Source organism: Physeter macrocephalus, chromosome 11 (genome assembly GCF_002837175.3).
Source record: "Physeter macrocephalus isolate SW-GA chromosome 11, ASM283717v5, whole genome shotgun sequence".
Lineage (NCBI taxonomy): Eukaryota > Metazoa > Chordata > Mammalia > Artiodactyla > Physeteridae > Physeter > Physeter macrocephalus.
The window spans coordinates 59,835,268-59,853,687 of NC_041224.1; the positions used below are offsets into that span (position 1 = coordinate 59,835,268).

Below are 18,420 nucleotides of genomic sequence, written 5' to 3' on the forward strand. Positions count from 1 at the left end.
ATGTCATCTTCATCTCAGTATCCCCCAGTGCTTAGAACCATATCTAGCATTTTGTAGATACTAAATTGTTGGTTGAATGAATAAGCAAATGAAAGAGCAAGCGAATGACTAAGGACTGAGTGTCACAAGTGTAACCCTCTTTACTTCTCCCTGCTACTTAATTGGCTGACATGTTAAAGAATTCTTTTTTTTTTTGGTTGCACCAGGTCTTAGTTACGGCAGGTGGGCTCCTTAGTTGCAGCTCCAGGGCTCCTTAGTTGTGGCATGTGAACTCTTAGTTGCAGCATGCACATGGATCTAGTTCCCTGACCAGGGATCAAACCCACGCCCCCTGCATTGGGAGTGTGGAGTCTTATCCACTGCGCCACTAAGGAAGTCCCCCTAAAGAATTAAGTGGATCACCTTTTGTATCTCAAATATGAGCAAGTGAGATGATCTTTAATTATTTCTATCTCACTTTCTAACTGTTGTCTGGAGTATTTTGGATCTAAAGGTGGTTTGCCAGGGTTCTTCTGGTACCTGAAGATTTAAAGTCCCCCATCTTGTAGCTCCTGTATCCTCTGTCTGCTGACCCAGTCAGTGGTGAGGTACAGCAAAACTCAAGACAGCCCTGCATCATTATAAGTCTCTTAATTGATTAAACTTCCTGCAACTGTAACAATTACTTTCCTAGTTACAAATCATTGTTGTTTAGAAATCTTTGTGACACATACTTTTAGTTGGTTTACATAATATTTACTCCCTGGGAAAACTTCAGCAGAGTTTCTACTTCTTGCTTTAGAAACACTTACATTCTTCCTGGGTCAAATTAAGATGAATAAAATAATGAATGAATCAATCAATCAATCTATCTATCTATACTTGCTTTAGCGATAGACACAATAAAAAATTGCTGCAAAACAAAGGTAAATCTAGAGCCATGGCAACTTGGTCCAGAAAAACATCGTATTTTCATCCCTCAATTATCTGCCAGAGAACACATGGCCTACCATAATATTTGTAATTAATTAACCAATTAATCAACACATATTTATTGAGTACTTGCCGTATGTCTGGTACTGTGCAAGGTAATATGAACTCCAGGAAAGCACAAGCCACACAAATGTAGATAGAGTGTCCAGATTTTTACATGTCCTGATGCTCTGAACTGTCATTTAAGTCACCCCAGATCTACACAAGTCCAGCATGTGGTGAAAAATGAACAACATCCAGAAGAGAGAATAGTTTTGGAAAATGCAGGGCAAACTTCTCTACTTCTTCTTGAATTATCTTGCTAAATCCAAAGAAGAAAGCTCCCCCAACCCCTCCACAATGGTTAAGAATATAAGTCTCATAATAAAAATTTTCCATTTAGGCTCTGTGTGACAGTGGGCAAGTTGCTCTCTGATCTTAGAATAAACTCTAAACTCTATAAACAAGGCATGCCTGACCTGGCCTCCCTTCCATTCTCATCTCATTCTGCTTTCTCTGTGCTCCAGCCACATGGGACTTCTCTCTCTTCCTTATCAGGCCAAGCACTTTTTCACATCAGGCCTTCACAAGTGCTTTTACCTTTGCCTGTAAAAGTCATTTCCTCAAGCATCTGTCTTTTTCCTTTATAGATGATCACAATTTGTAATTATATATTTATTTGTGAATTTATTTAATGTCTTCTCCACCACTAAAGGCTCCATGAGATCTGTCTGGTTCACCATTGAATCCCCACTCTCCAGAATATTTCCTGAGTGGGGATATTAGAACAGGCACTTAAATATTGGTTGAATGACTGACACAATGAATGAATTTCTAATTCCGAATCTAGTCAACAGGAAAGTGAGAGAGTTTTGAAAATTAAATGAGACAAAGGTGTTAAGGGATGACTTTTAAAAACAGGTAAAATCCTGACTCTCTTACAAATGAACACATGTCAAAGATTTTATTTACTTAACTCATCAGTTAAAGGAGAGAATTTGTAAGCTGTCACAACTGGTCTGAAGGAGAATCCAAAGTACATATCTTTGTAGATCAGGAAAATTGAAATAAATTTACAAATAGATGGAAAATTGACATTTCTATGGAAAGAAGGAATGTCCCTTCACCAGACAGAATTTTTTTTCATGTCTATAGATATGAATTATTTGCATTATTATCAGTTTTTTCACCACAAGTTAACCTTAATCTCTACAGAGTTGTAAAATAGCCTAGTCAAAGACTAGGTTCAGATAATTCCTGAATGCATTCCACTGAAAAGGTATCCAGTAATCTCTTTTGCTTATTCTAAAACATAAAAAAAAAATTTCCTATAATCTTCCCCCATTTTTGATACAAAATGATCTAAAAAAATCATTCACAAAGTAAGGCTGGTCTCATTAGGTTTGGCCTGATAATTTACATAGGTGCAGTAACAATGTTAATCACCACATAGGCCATCTTAAGTTTGCTCTGTTGGAAGTTTTCATAAGGAATCTCAGATTGAAGTTTTTAAATCATCTATTACTTGCTATACTGAGGCCAGAAAATCAAGCCCAAGAAACTCTGTCCACCATATTTCAACTACAGAACCTATAAATTTGGGTACATTCCTCTCCTCTAGAGATGCTCCAAATATCCTAAGGTTCTTGGACCTGTTGGGAAATGACATTCCTTTCCACCTGTAAGGATGGAAATCCTGTAAGCCATGTATCAGGCCAGTTTTTCTGGGAGGGCTTTGTAAGCATTTGGTTCCATAAAGTCAAGCTTAGTTCTTTAAATATAACTTATTATACCTGACTAATAACATCATTCTTAAATATGAAATTCCAGGCAAGTTCTTGGTTGCATAAGCAGTTTTTTCAATTATATCTTAATAAAAGAAGAAAAGATTCTTATTGAAACTCTGCAAATAACCCATATTGCCATGAAAAGTAAGGAGGCTCAGTCAGAGTTTCTGAATTCGGGAGGTGAGAGGGAGCTCATCTAAAGTAGTAGAAGTTCAATTTCCTTATTTTCTGGGAATTTTAGGAATATTCAATTCCTGTAAGTGCTCATTTCTCTCTATAAGTCAATCAGAACACAGCTCTTTTAATTTGAGACTTTACAATCTAATTTATTAATACCATCTGGAGACAGGAAAACATTCTACATTCACAGTGAGAAATAAAGGCCTTTCTGAATTACAGATACATAGAGATACAGAGAGAGTTTATAGCTTCAATCCTACAATTTCAGCCACAAACAAAAAATAAACACAAAAATGTAATGGTCCAGATAGCAAAAAGTTAGTCTCCTTCCTGTGGGTATGAAATTCCTAGTTGAATTGAGCTCAAAATACACACATAGGGCTTCCCTGGTGGCGCAGTGGTTGCGAGTCCGCCTGCCGATGCAGGGGAACCGGGTTCGCGCCCCGGTATGGGAGGATCCCACATGCCGCGGAGAGGCTGGGCCCGTGAGCCATGGCCGCTGAGCCTGCGCGTCCGGAGCCTGTGCTCCGCAACGGGAGAGGCCACAACAGAGGAAGGCCTGCATACCACAAAAAAAAAAAAAAAAAAAAAATACACACATAGACAAATGGAAGTTAACAAACCATATTCTCTATTGTCTTTCACTCGATAGGGAATAGATCTCTGTAAGATCCATTCACAAAACTCACCAAATTCTCAGTTGTAGCCACCAACAAGGACTAACTTATCAGCCATTAATATGGAGTAATATCAAAATTAGAAAAACAAGAGTCAGCAAAGTTCTATTGCCACTTTGAATTCACCTATGGGTGCCAAGAAAATAAGTGCCTGGCTTGGTTCCCTGTGATATGTACCATTTCTGGCAATTTCAGGTGAATCTTTTGCTCATCTTGGTGGGATCTCCAAAGTTGTTAAAGGATATATATTTTTGAAAGTAAAACCATGACTCTTATACCACTATAAAATGAACACATCAAAGATTCTGTTTAACTCATTAATTAAATGAGGGAACCAGTAAAATGTTACAATTGATTTAAAGAAGAATTCAAACAGCAGACAAATTTACAAGTCAAAAATTTGGAAATAAATTTGCAAATGCATGCAGAAATGAATTTTGGGGGGTAGGGAAAGTACTGTCCCTCCATGTGACAAAATTTATTTGCATATGCATAAACAAGAATTATTTGCACTGCTCTCAGTTTTCTATAAACTAACCTTAATCTCTACAGAATTGTAAAAGAGATTAATCAAAAACAAAGGTGATTATAGGGTCAGATAATCTCCAGAGTTTCCAGCATTCTGATGAAAAGATAACCAGTAATCTCTTTTGCTTATTCCAAAATCATAACTTTTTCCTTTCCATGGTAAATGCACACGTATGTTTGTCTAAAATTAAGTGAATTGCTTCAACTAGTACTAAAGCAAGGGTTAAAATCATGCTCATATTCTTTGGGATTCTCAGAGAATGAAACTCATTCTAGTAATGAAAATACACTGAATTAGAAGCAGCTCTGTTTTTCACATCTGCAAAGTAGGCACAGTTCTTGGACATGGGATATGATATTTATAGGTGGAAAATATTTGTGAGGACAAAGAATTAGTCTTTATATTTTAAAGTAGTTAAATTCTGGTGTTATAACAATTAAAACCTGGAGTACTAATTTTGAAAAGGGCTTGAAGAGTTGTACTTGGGATCAGCAGTTCTTAAGTTTTAACAGTGCAAAAGATTGACCTGGAGTGCTTATTTAAAATGTAGATTACTGGCCCCAATTCTAGTGATTCTCAAACTTCAATGCACATAAATATCTCCTGGAGGCTTCCATAATGCAGATTCCCAGGGGCCTCAGAAATTTGGACAGATCTGGGATGGGGCCCGGGAATCTCCATTTTTAATAATAAATTCTTGCCCCAGATAATCCTGCAGTAAGTAAACTGAAGACTTCTCTTTGGAATCATTGTTTTAGAATCATTTACCATCATTGTTTTGGAATCATTGTTCTTAGTGAAGTCTTCTTCAGCTCTCCCATCCCTCAGCGATCATTCTTTTGAATTCCTATAACCCTAGACTTTAATTTCCTGAATGTGACATAATATAGTCCTTAGAGATAATAAAGCAAATGAAAACAATATTTATCCCTCTTAGGATGTGTGCCAACTTCTTCAACCTAGTCCAGCTTAGGACACAGTTTTTTACTTGGATTTCATTGAGAGCCAGAGTTCTTTATTTTTCTTCCTATTAGCTGAGAGCAACAAGAAACTGAAGCCCTATCACATGTCTATGTCAAGTACTCCCTGAGTTTCTGGGTTTCCGGCTTCAATACCATAGATCCACCTTAATGTGAGTTTTGCCCCTCACAGCAGGTTTTGCTCAATTATTCATTTACTCATTGATTTATTCATTTTTTTAAAACAATGTCTCCTGTCCTTAAAAAACCTTGGCACCAGTTATATTGACACAGTATGAGTTCTAGGAATTGTAAATTAGTCACATTAATACTAACCATGTTGCCCAGTAACACTAAAACAATCTACTTGGGCATTCACATCATCTGGTAATATGAGAAATGTCTAAAAATAACTCTTTTTTAAAAATAAAATATGACTCGTAACAACAGGAGCATGATTTCAAGCACACAGATTTTCTTTCTTTCAGAACCAAAGATCTCCTTAATTATTGACTGTGTACCTGATTTCTCTGAATTTAAAAAGAATACCAATATTATCAATAATTGAAAATGCCATTAAGTATAAAGAAGTTTCTGTTTGCATTGGAATTATATTTCTACCTTAGAATGAAATTATCATAGTACCAAGTTTATTTCATAATACCATTATTAGAAATGCCATTTTTTCTTGGGTAAGATTAGGCTTAAATGAACAGTACTATGGCTATTTTTTCTTGCAAATGATTAAGGCACTAAATGTAGTCTCACAAATAAACTAATGAATAGAGTAAGTTACACTTGGTGAAATTTATAAAGTTCAGACTTTGTGGAAATGCTTGAAGTTAAACTCATATTCTTCTAACCTTCCTTTTTAGGTATTTTAAGTATGATAGAACAAGGATTGATTCCACCAACAGCAAGAATTACCTTTCAGAATCCACCCATTACACCCAGAGCGGCTCCTGTACATAGTTTTGATGAAGCACATAAGATTTTGCCTACCGGTAAGACAGTCCTGCCTGTATGTTAGTTGGGGATACACAGAAATTACCAAAATCTTTTATCTTCTATAATAGGACAGGAGGAAACTTGTAATGAACCTGAGTTTCACTTTACTGAATAAAGTAACTTTAGTCTCTTTGTGAAATACCTACTCAGGGCCTGTGTTCTCTGTGTGTTGGAAAGTAGGTATTTTCAAGGGATTTGCAGCTTGGTTGGGAAAATAAGACAAATATAATAAAAACAAATAACAATACAAAGTATTATGGACTGAAAACCAAATGTATGTTAAAGTCTAGTACTATAGGTGTTCAGAGGAATGATTGCTGAGAGGTGAAATAATAGAAGACTTCAAAGAGGAAGCTGGATGAAATAGGAGAAAAGCACTGACCTGGGAATCTATTAACTAGTTGCAGAACCTCACGCAAGCCATTTACTTTCTCTGGGCCTCAGCTTTACCAGTTATAAAATGAGGGGTTTTGGCTAAATTAATCCTTCTGTTCAACAAATATTTGTTGAATGCTTGCTTTATCCAAGGTAGCTGGGGATCTGACAAAGAATAAGTCAGACAACATTTCTACTCTCATGGTGCTTATAGTCTAGCAGATAAGTAAATGAGAATTTAAGCTAGGGATAAGTGCTAGAAATAAAATAAAACAACATGGACTAGAGAGTGATAAAAGGAAGTGATTGCTTTGCTTGGGAGGGAAGGGTCAGGGAATGTGTCTTGGAAGATGTTGAGATCCAAATGATGAGAAGGAGCCAGTCATGTAAAGATCTAGGGAACAGTATTTCAGATGTAGGACAGCACAGGCACAATGGCCTGGGGGACTAAGGAGGGAATGAGCAAGAAAGCTAGTGTGGCTAGAGGGCCAAGAGAGAGGGAAGAGATAAGGCTGGAGAGGTAGAGAAAACTGAAATGATGTAGGGTAGAGCAGGACTATGAGTTGCCCTCAATGTTCATTCTTCCCTACTTCCACAGTAATAGAATCATGGGTGGGCACATGTCAGCTTGGCCAAAGACAACATCTCCTAGTCTTCCTTTCAGTTAGGTGTGCCATGTGCCCAGGTTCTAGACAATGAGGATGTAAGCAGAAGTGGAAAGGGAAACTTCTGGGCATGGCTTTCCCTTCTCATTTTTCATCTCTGGCTAGCTGGGATGCAGATGTGATGAGCAAGCAAGCACTTTGGAGCCAAAGATGGAACTCCAGGTTGAGTCTGGCAGAGATGCCCTGACAACCTGGGACTACCTTCCTTTCATCCCTTGTGTGAGAGAGAAATAAACTCTTAATTTGTTTAAGCCACTCAGTATATCTTAGGATCTTCTTTTTAAATGCCTTAGACTATAGCAGAACCAGTATGGCAGCCTTTCAAACCATGATGAGGAGTGGATTTAATCCTAATTACAAGGAGAACTCACTGAAAAGTTTAAACAGGAGGATGAGGTGATCTGATTTATATTTTAATAAGACCATTCTGACTGCTTTACAGATAATGAATCATAGGGGAGCATGAGTAGAACCAAGACTAGTTAAAAGGCTATATTGGTAAACCAGGTGAGAAATGATGGTGGATTTGAGGAGGATGGTATCAATGGATATGAGGAGAAGTGAACAAATTCAGGTTATGTTTTGGAGGTGGAGCCATGAGGACTGGCTGATGGATAGGAGTGAGGGAAAGAGAGGCATCATGGATAAATATGTATGAATATATGTATGAACATACCCCAATTTTGTATCCATTCTACTGTTGATGGGAATTTCAGTGGTTTTTCCCATAGAGCTATTATGAGTAATACCATTATGAACATTCTTGTACATGTCTTTTAATGTAAATATGTATGTGTTGCTGTTGGATACATATCAAAAAGAAGAATTGCTGAGTCACAGGGTAAATATATGCTCAGTTTTAGTAGATAATGCCAAACAGTTTTCCAAGGTGTTTATACTGATTTATTTTCCTACTAGCAATATATAAGCATTCCAGATCATATATATCTTTGTCAACACTCGATATTTCCTTTTGTTTGTTTATTTTGCCATCTTGAAGACTCTGTTGTGGTAGCTCTTTGTGGGTTTAATTTCTGTTTCCCTGATCAGCCATAAAGTTGAGCAGTTGTTTTGACATGTGTATTGGTCATTTGAATATCTTCTTTTGTAAAGTGATTTAGAACTTTAACATTTTTTTAATGGGTTGTCTTTCTTTTTCTTAGTTATTTATATGAATTATGTATGTATTCTGGGTACTAATTTTTTATCAGTTACATGTATTACAAATAATTTTTTTATTCTATGGCTTGGTATTTCATTCTCCTACTGGTGTCTTTGTTTTTAACTAAACTTTTGATTTTGAGATAATTGTAGATTCACATGCAGTTGTAAGAAATAATACAACGAGCTCCTTTGTACTCTTAACTCAATTTTTCCCAATAATAATATATTGCCAAACTATAGTACAATATGATGACTGAAATATTGATTCAGCCAAGATACTGAACATTTTCACCACAAGGATTCCTCATGTTGTCTTTTTACAGCCACAGCCACTCCCCTCTCACCCTACACCCACCCCTTTAAACCCTGGCAACCACTAATCTGTTCTCATTTCTATAATTTTATCATTTCAAATATGTTAGATAAATGGACTCATACGATGTGTAACATTTTGGGATTTTTTTTTTCACTCAGCATTATTCTCTGGAGATTTTATCCAGGTTGTTGCTTATATCAGTAGTTTATACCTTTTTACTGCTGACTAGTAATCCCCAGTATGAGTGTACCACAGTTGTTAAACCATTCACCAGCTGAAGGATGTATGCATTGTTTCCAGTTTTTGGCTACTATGAATAAAGTTGCTATAAACATTTGTGTACAGGTTTTTGTATGAACATATGTTTTCATTTCTTTAAGATAAATGTCCAGAGCATAATTGCTGGATCTCATGGTAGTTGCATGCTTATTTCCTCTACATACACTTAGAGCCACATCAGACAGTGTTATAATTTTTGTTTCAAACATCATATATAATTTAGAAAACTCAAGAGGAAAAAGGAAGTCTATTGTTTTTACCCATATTTTTGTTTTACCATGTTTTCTTCTTTTCTGATGTGCCAAGATTCCTTCTTTTATCATTTCCCTTCAATTTAGAGAATTTTCTTTAGCCATTGCTTAGGGTCATTATACTAGTGACCCTAAATTATCTTCATTTTTCTTCATCTTAGAATGTCTTGATTTCTCCTTTATTCCTAAAGGATATCTTCACTAGATATAAGATTCTGGGTTGACAGTGCTTTTCTTTCAGCACTTAAAAAAACTGTGCCACTTTCTTTTCTTCTCCATGGTTTCTGATGAGAAATCCACTGTCTTTTGAATTTTTTCCTCATGTAGGTAAGGTGTTGTTTTTCTCTTCCTGCTTTCAAGATCTTTCTCTGTCTTTAGTTTTTAGAAGTCTGACTGTGTCTTAGTGTGGATTTCTTTGGTTTGATCCTGTTTGGGTTTGGCTCATCTTGAAGCTGTAGGTTTATATATTTTGCCAAATTTTGGAAGTTTTCAGCCAGTATTTCTTTGAGTACTTTTTTCAGCTTTGCCCTCTATTGTTTCTCCTTCTGGGCTACAATGATACAAATGTTAGATCTCTTGCTACAATCCCACAGGTCCTTGAGGCTCTGTTAATATTTTTCCTCTAGTCTATTTTCTCTCCATTGATCAGACTGGGTAATTTCTATTTTTCTGTCTTCTAGTTCAGGGGTTCCCAACCCCCAGGCCATGGACCAGTTCGATTCCATTTCCAGTCCGCAGGAGGAGAGTGGCGGGTGAGTGAGCAAGCGAAGCTCCGTCTGCTGCTCCCCATCCCACCCATCACTTGCATTACCACCTGAAGCATCCCCCCACCCTGTCTGTGGAAAAATTGTCTTCCACAAACCGGTCCCTGGTGGCCAAAAGGTTGGGGACTGCTGTTCTAACTCACTGATTCCCCTGCCCCCTACATTCTGTTGTTGAGCCATCCACTGAATTTGTATTTAGATGACCATAGTTTTCTGTTCCAAAATTTCAATTTGTTAAAAAATATACACTTAAAAGTGGTTAAGATGGAAAATGTATTGTGGGTTTTTTTTGTTGTTTCTTTGTTTTTTTTTGCCACACCATGCAGCCTGTGGGATCTTAGTTCCTCAACCAGGGATTGAACCTGGGCCACAGCAATGAAAGTGCTGAGTCCTAACCACTGCACCACCAGAGAATTCCCTGTTACATGTATTTGAAAAAATATTTTATTTATTTATTTGGTTGCGCTGGGTCTTAGTTGCAGCAGGCATGCTCCCTAGTTGCAGCTTGCCGGCTCCTTAGTTGTGGCACATGGGCTCAGTTGCGGCAGGCGGGCTCCTTAGTTGTGGCATGCAAACTCTTAGTTGCGGCATGCATGTGGGATCTGGTTCCCTGACCAGGGGTGGAACCCAGGCCCCCTGCATTGGGAGCATGAGTTTAACCACTGCGCCACTAGGGAAGTCCCTGTTATGTGTATTTTAACACAATTTAAAAATTCAACTTGGTTCCTCTTTATAAATTCTATTTCTTTGTGGAATCTTTCTATTTCTTTGCTGAGTTTTTATATTTTTTCATTTGTTTCAAGTGTTTCTGTAACTGCTTGTGGAACATTTTTATGATGGCTGCTTTAAAACTTATGTCAGGTAAATTCTAAGATCTCTGTCATCTCAGTGCTGGTATCTATTCCTTGTTTTTTTATTCAGTTTAACATCTTCCTGGTTCTTGGTATGGTGAGTGATTTTCAATAGAAACTTTGACATTGTGGGTATTATGTTATAAGACTCTGGTTCTTACTTAATCTGTTTTATCTGGTTCCTCTGACACCCCTATTAATTCCCTATGCATCTGAGGAATAAGCCAAATTAGCTATGATATATCATCCTGTTTATGTATAAAACTCTTAGAGGAAAACATAGGAAGAACACTCTTTGAGATAAATCACAGCAAGATCTTTTTTGATCCACCTCCTAGAGTAAAGGAAATAAAAACAAAAATAAACAAATGGAACCTAATGAAATTTGATAGCTTTTGTAAAGCAAAGGAAACGACAAACAAGACAAAAAGATAATCCTCAGAATGGGAGAAAATATTTGCAAACAAATCAACGGACAAAGGAGTAATCCCCAAAATATATAAACAGCTCATGCATCTCAATATTAAAAAAACAAACAACCCAATCCAAAAATGGGCAGAAGATTTAAATAGACATTTCTCCAAAGAAGACATACAGATGGCCACGACGCACATGAAAAGTTGCTCAACATCACTAATTATTAGAGAAATGCAAATCAAGACTATAATGAGGTATCACCTCATACTAGTTAGAATGGGTATCATCCGAAAATCTACATACAACAAATGCTGGAGAGGGTGTGGAGAAAAGGGAACCCTCTTGCACTGTTGGTGGGATGTAAAGTGATACAACCACTATGGAGAACAATATGGAGGTTCCTTAAAAAACTAATCAAGGATGGAAAGCAGTGGTGGGTGGGGGTAGTGGTGTGATGAATTGGGAGATTGGGATTGACATGTATACACTGATGTGTATAAAATGGATGACTAATAAGAACCTGCTGTGTAACAAAATAAATAAAATAAAATTCAAAAAAAAATTTGAGTTCAATAAAAAAAAGAGAAAAACAAATATTGTATATTAATGCCTATATGTGGAACCTAGAAAAATGGTACAGATGAACCGGTTTGCAGGGCAGAAATTGAGACACAGATGTAGAGAACAAACGTATGGACACCAAGGATGGAAAGCAGTGGTGGGTGGGGGTAGTGGTGTGATGAATTGGGAGATTGGGATTGACATGTATACACTGATGTGTATAAAATGGATGACTAATAAGAACCTGCTGTGTAACAAAATAAATAAAATAAAATTCAAAAAAAAATTTGAGTTCAATAAAAAAAAGAGAAAAACAAATATTGTATATTAATGCCTATATGTGGAACCTAGAAAAATGGTACAGATGAACCGGTTTGCAGGGCAGAAATTGAGACACAGATGTAGAGAACAAATGTATGGACACCAAGGGGGGAAAGTGGTGGGATGAATTGGGAGATTGGGATTGACATGTATACACTAATATGTATAAAATGGATAGCTAATAAGAACCTGCTGTATAAAAAAATTAATAAAATAAAAGCCAAATACCTTCTCTATCCACTGGAAAAGAAAAAGTAGATTGTAAAAGCTATTAAGAAAACATGAAATACCTATGATAAACCATGATGGAAAAGAACATGAAAAAGAATATATATATGTATAACTGAGTCACCTTGCTATACAGCCAAAATTAAACACAATATTGTAAATCAACTATACTTCAATAAAATTTTTTTAAAAAGAGAAAAAAGAAAACAAAAAAAAACACACAAGCAACCCAATAACATAATGGACAAAAGATTTGAACAGACATTTTACCAAAGAACATAAATGAATGGTAAATAGATACATGAAACTATGCTTAACATCATTAATCACTAGGGAAATAGAAATTAACGCAAGTCTTAATAAATTTAAGACAACTGAAATCACACCAAGGTTCTCTTCCAAACACAATGGTATGAAAGTAGAAATCAATTACAAGAGAAAAACTGGAAAATTCATAAATATGTGCAGATTAAACAACAGGCTCCAGAACAACCAGTGGGTGAAAGAAAAAATCAAAAGGGAAATTTTAAAAGATCATGAGACAAATGGAAATACACCATACCAAAGCTTATGGGATGCAAAAAAAGGAGTTCTAAGATAGAAGTTTATAACAATAAATACCAACATTAAGAAAAAAGAAAAATCTGAAATAAACAACCCAACTTTACACTAAGAACAAACTAAGCCAAAAGATACAGGAAGGAAATAACAAAGACCAGAGTGGAAAGAAATGAAATAGAGACTAGAAAGACAAGGGAGACTATCAATGAAAAATAACAGTTGTTTTTGGAAAGATAAACAAATATACAAACCTCTAGCTAGACTAAAAAAAGAGAGAAGACTCAAATAAATAAAAGCAGAAATGAAAGAGGAGACATTACAACACAGAAATACTAAGGTTCATAAGAAACAACTATGAATAATTATATGCCAAAAAATTAGACAACCTAGAAGAAATGGATAAATTCCTGGAAACATAAATCTACCAAGTCTGAATCAGGAAAAAACAGAAAATCTGAACAGACCAATTATTAGCAAGGAGATTGAACCATTAATCAAAAACCTCCCAACAAAGAAAAGTCCAGGACCAGATGAGTTTACTGGTGAATTCCACCAAGCATTGAAAGAAAAATTAATAGCAATTCTTCTCAAATTCTTCCAAAAAGTAAAGTAAGAGGGAACACTTCCAAACTCATTTACCCTCATACCAAAGCCAGACCAGGACACTACAAGAAAAGAAAATAACAGGCCAATATTCCCAGTGAACATAGATGCAAAAATCCTCAAGAAAATATGAGCAAACTGAATTCAACAGCACATTAAAAGGATCACACACCATAATCAAGTAGGATTTATCCCTGAGATGCAAGGATGGTTCAACATATGCAAATCAATAAATGTGATACACCACATTAACAAAACAAAGGATAAAAATCATATGATCATCTCAGTAGCTGCAGAAAAAGCATTTGAAAATTCAACATCCTTTCATGATAAAAACTCTCAAAAAATTGGTATAGAAGAAACATACTTCAACATAATAAACGCCATATATGACAGACCACAGCTAACATTATACTCAAAAGTTAAAAGCTAAAAGCTTTTCCTCTAAGATCAGGAATAAGACAAGGATGCCCAGTCTTGCCACTTTTATTCAACATAGTTGTGGAAGTCCTAGCCAGAGAAATTAGGCAAGAAAAAGAAATAAAAGGCATCTAAATCAGAAAGGAAGAAGTAAAACTGTCTCTGCAGATAACATAATATGTATAGAAAACCCTAAAGTCACTACCAAAAAATGGTTAAAACTAATCAATGAATTCAGTAAAGTTGCAGTATACAAAAATCACTATACAAAAATCAGTTGCATTTTTATACACTAACAACTATCAGAAAGAGAAATTAAGAAAACAGTCCCATTTACAACAGCACCAAAAACAATAATGTACTTAAGAATAAGTTTAACCAAGGAGGTGAAAGATCTGTGCACTGAAAACTGTAAAACATTGATGAAAGAAGTTGAAGACACAAATACATGGAAAGCTATTCTGTGTTCATGGACTGGAAGAATTAGTATTGTTAAAATGGTCATATTGCCCAAAGCAATCTGCAGATTCAGTGCAATCCCTATTGAAAACCCAATAGCATTTTTCACAGAAATAGAAAAAATAATCCTACTATTCATATAGAACCACAAGAGACACCAAATAGTGAAAATAATCTTGAGGAAGAAGAACAAAACTGGAGGCATCACATTTCCTGATTCCAAATGATATTACAAAGCTATAGTAACTAAAACAGCATGGTATTGGCATAAAAACAGACACATAGATCTATGGAACCAAACAGAGAGCCCAGAAATAAACTCATGCTTTTATGGCCAATTAATTTTTGCAAAGAATTCAATAATATACAATTGGGAAAGGTTAATCTCTTCAATAAATAGTGTTGGGAAAACTAGACAGCCATGTTAAAAAGAATAAAAGTGGGCTCTTATCTCATACCATACACAACAATTGACTCAAAATGGATTAAAGACTTGAACATTAGACCTGAAACCATAAAACTCCTAAGGACAAAGCACAGAGGATAAGCTCTTGGAAATGATTTTTTTTTTTTTTTGGATTTAACACCAAAAGCAAAGGCAACCAATGCAAAAATAAACAAGTTAGGCTACATCAAATTAAAAAGCTTCTGCACAGCAAAGGAAATCATCAACAAAATGAAAAAGCAACCTGTGGAATGGGATAAAATATATGCAAACCACATATCCAATAAAGGGCTAATACACAAAATATACAAGAAACTCATACAACTCAATAGCAAAAAAACAAATAACCCAAATTTTTTAATGGGCAAAGGACCTGAATAGACATTTTTCAAAAAAGACAAACAAATCCAACAGGGACATGAAAAGGTGATCAATGTCATAATCATCAGCAAAATGCAAATGAAAACAACAATGAAGTATCACCTCACACCTGTTTGAATGGCTTTTATCAGAAAGACAAGAGATAACAAATGCCAATGAGGATATGGAGAAAAGGGAATCAGTGTACACTGTTGGTAGGAATATAAACTGGTAAAGCTGCTTTGGAAAACAATATGGAGGTTTCTCAATACCTTAAGAATAGAACCACCACATGATTCAGCAATTTCGCTTCTGGGTATATATCCAAAGGAAACGAAGTCATTATCTCCAGAGATATCTGTACTCCCATGTTCATTGCAGCATTATTCACAATAGCCAAGGTATAGACACAACTTAATGTCATATATTTATAGTGGGATAATATTCAGTCTTAAAAAAGAAGGAAATTCTGCCATTTGGACAACATGGATGGATCTGGAGGGTATTAATGCTAACTGAAATAAGCCCGACAGAGAAAGACAAATACCACATGGTATAGCTTATATGTGGAATCTAAAAAAAAGTCAAACTCATAGAAACACTGAGTAGAAAAATGGTTGCCAGGGTTTGAGGGGTGGGGGAAATAGGGAGAGGTTGGTAAAAGGGTACAAACTTTCAGCTACAAGATGAATAATGTCTGAGGAGCTAATGCATAACATGATGACTATAGTTGATAACACTGTATTGTATAATTGAAATTTGCTAAGAGAGTAGAAAAATGTTCTCACTAATAAAAAATATAAAAACATGAGATGATGGATGTGTTAATTAACTAGATGGGGGAATCCTTTCAAATATATATATATGTATCAAATATATCATCACAATGTTCACTTTAAATATCTCACAATTTCATTTGCCAATTATACTTCAATAAAGCTGTAATTTTTAAAAAGGGAAGGAACGAATAAATAATATGAAAATGAAAAAAGGCAGAAACTACAGACAGGTAGAATTTTAAAAAAGCATAATATGTTAACTTAATACCAATACATTTTTAAAAACAAAATGAAAAATTTCCTAGAAAAATCTAAATTACCAAAGTTAACTAAAGAAAAAATAGAAAACGTAAAGAAAACAATATCATTAGATAATTTGATTTGGTAGTCAAAAATACCTGTCTCGGGCTTCCCTGGTGGCACAGTGGTTGAGAGTCCACCTGCTGGTGCAGGGGACACGGGTTCGTGCCCCGGTCCAGGAAGATCCCACATGCCGCGGAGCGGCTGGGCCCGTGAGCCATGGCCGCTGAGCCTGTGCGTCCAGAGCCTGTGCTCCGCAACAGGAGAGGCCACAACAGTGAGAGGCCCGCGTACCACAAAAAAAAAACAAAATCAAAAACAAAAACAAAACACCTGTCTTACACATGGACATGTGCACACATGCACACACACACAAATATATCAAACAAAAAGAGCCTCAGGTCTTTTATAGGGAAGTTTTACCAAATTTAAAGGATCAGGTAATTCTTATATTAAACTATTCCATAGTAAAAGAAAAGAAGGAATGCTTACCAACTGATTTTATGATGCTACTTTGGTACCAAAACTGGATGAGGACAGTGCAAGAAAAAAAATAAATAAATCAATCTCAGGAACATAAAGGTAAACATTCTAAATAAAAGTTAGCAGTATGTTTTTTACATTCATCATAATCAAGGAAGAATGTGAGGAAGATTCAACATTAGAAACATCTAACGATACAATTCACCACATTAACAGATTAAAAAAGAAAAAATCCTGTGATCATCTCAATACATACTAAAATTTAAAAATCATACAATACAATTCAACATTAATAATAAGAAAAACCTTCTGGGCAGAGTAGAAGTAGAAGAGAATTTTCTGAACCTGATTATTGTCTTCAACCAAAACCCCACAGAAAACAATGTTCTTAGTAGGGAAACTTTAGAAATATTCTATTTCCTCATTAAAAGCAGAGACAGTTGAGGGATTACCACTACTGCCATCATTATTGCTGCCATCACTATTGAACATTGTTCCTGAGGCCCTTGCACATGCAGTAAGACAGAGCACAGAATAGAGAGAATAAGGAGGGGGAGGGAGGGGTACCAGTCAGGAATGTATGTGACTGCAAATATCAGAAACCCTAACTACCTCATGGCTTAAACAATGAGGAGTTCATTTATCTCATAAAGAATCAGGAAGTAGGGAGTCTAGTGCTGATGATGCTGATACACAGGGTTAGAACGAGTTTCTGCTTTACCTTCTTTAGCATGTTTCATTTCATCCTCATGCTTGCTAACTCACAGCTCTAAGATGACTCCTGCAGATGTGGGCCTTAACATACACACTCCAGGCAGGAAGAGGGAAAAATAGTGGCACCAATCTCTTCCCAGAAGCCCCGGGATGGACTTCACTTCTCACTGATCACATGGCCACTGTTAGGTACAAGAAAGGCTGAGAAAGTGAATGTCCAGGGATAAGAGTAGGATTAGGATTAGGATTTGGGACACACTTATACTAAATACTTAGGATGATAAATTATGCTTGGTCTAATCCATTCATGAAATTCTGGTCTAATCCATTCATGGATATTAAATATATTTAATATCTGGGGCATACTTATACTACAACATTACTTGTTGTTTGTCTAAAGTTTAAATTTCACTGTGTGCTCTTAAAAAAATTTTTTTTTGCTAAATCTGGAAACCCTAGAAGCTGGGGATGTTGTTACCCTGAAAAAATTGAGGTTCTAAAATCAGCAAGGAAGAAGGGGGGATGGCTTCTTGGGAGGCACATGCCAATAACTACCACAGAAACATACAAATTTCTCCAGAAAGACAAGATTTTTTTCCCTGACATTGACACTGGCAAAATTTATCCAACAGATTTTTCCAGAAGGGAAACTGAGTAGCAAAACAGGCAGTGCCTTATGATGCAGACACATTCTTCAAATGTATGTGTCCCATAAAATCCAAGGCTACATGAAGTTATAAATTTAATGATAGAATTTCTGCAGGTAACTAAGAAAAACCTCAAAAAAAATTTTTTAGAGATACCATTAACTGGATTATCCATGTGAAATTACAAATCTTTTAGATCTTCATTCTACCAAATTTCACTGAAATTTTAATAAATTCCTTTAAAAATCATGCCCACTTCTCAGCTGCTATTTTGTTTCATCATGGGAATTTAACCATAAATCTCATTTGTCTGCAGGAACCTGAAAGTTAAACAAAAAGTGTACTGAGCTTGCAGATAATAGGAAT

At 35.8% G+C, this 18,420-nt stretch overlaps 1 protein-coding gene and 1 long non-coding RNA gene across 3 annotated transcripts in view; one reads left to right on the forward strand and one right to left on the reverse strand.

The window, feature by feature from the left end:
- Positions 1–18,420, forward strand: part of IQCH (IQ motif containing H) — a 211,878-nt gene that overhangs the window by 68,667 nt on the left and 124,791 nt on the right. Inside the window, exons 7-8 of one of the 2 annotated variants that reach the window (XM_028494945.2) lie at positions 5,959–6,087; positions 9,822–9,893. In XM_028494945.2, the coding sequence (XP_028350746.2) occupies positions 5,959–6,087; positions 9,822–9,893 (201 nt within the window). The remainder of the gene's footprint in view (positions 1–5,958; positions 6,088–9,821; positions 9,894–18,420) is intronic. The other variant, XM_024128842.3, reaches the window with a different exon arrangement.
- Positions 1–18,420, reverse strand: part of LOC114487042 (uncharacterized) — a 173,424-nt gene that overhangs the window by 5,909 nt on the left and 149,095 nt on the right. The window lies entirely within an intron of this gene.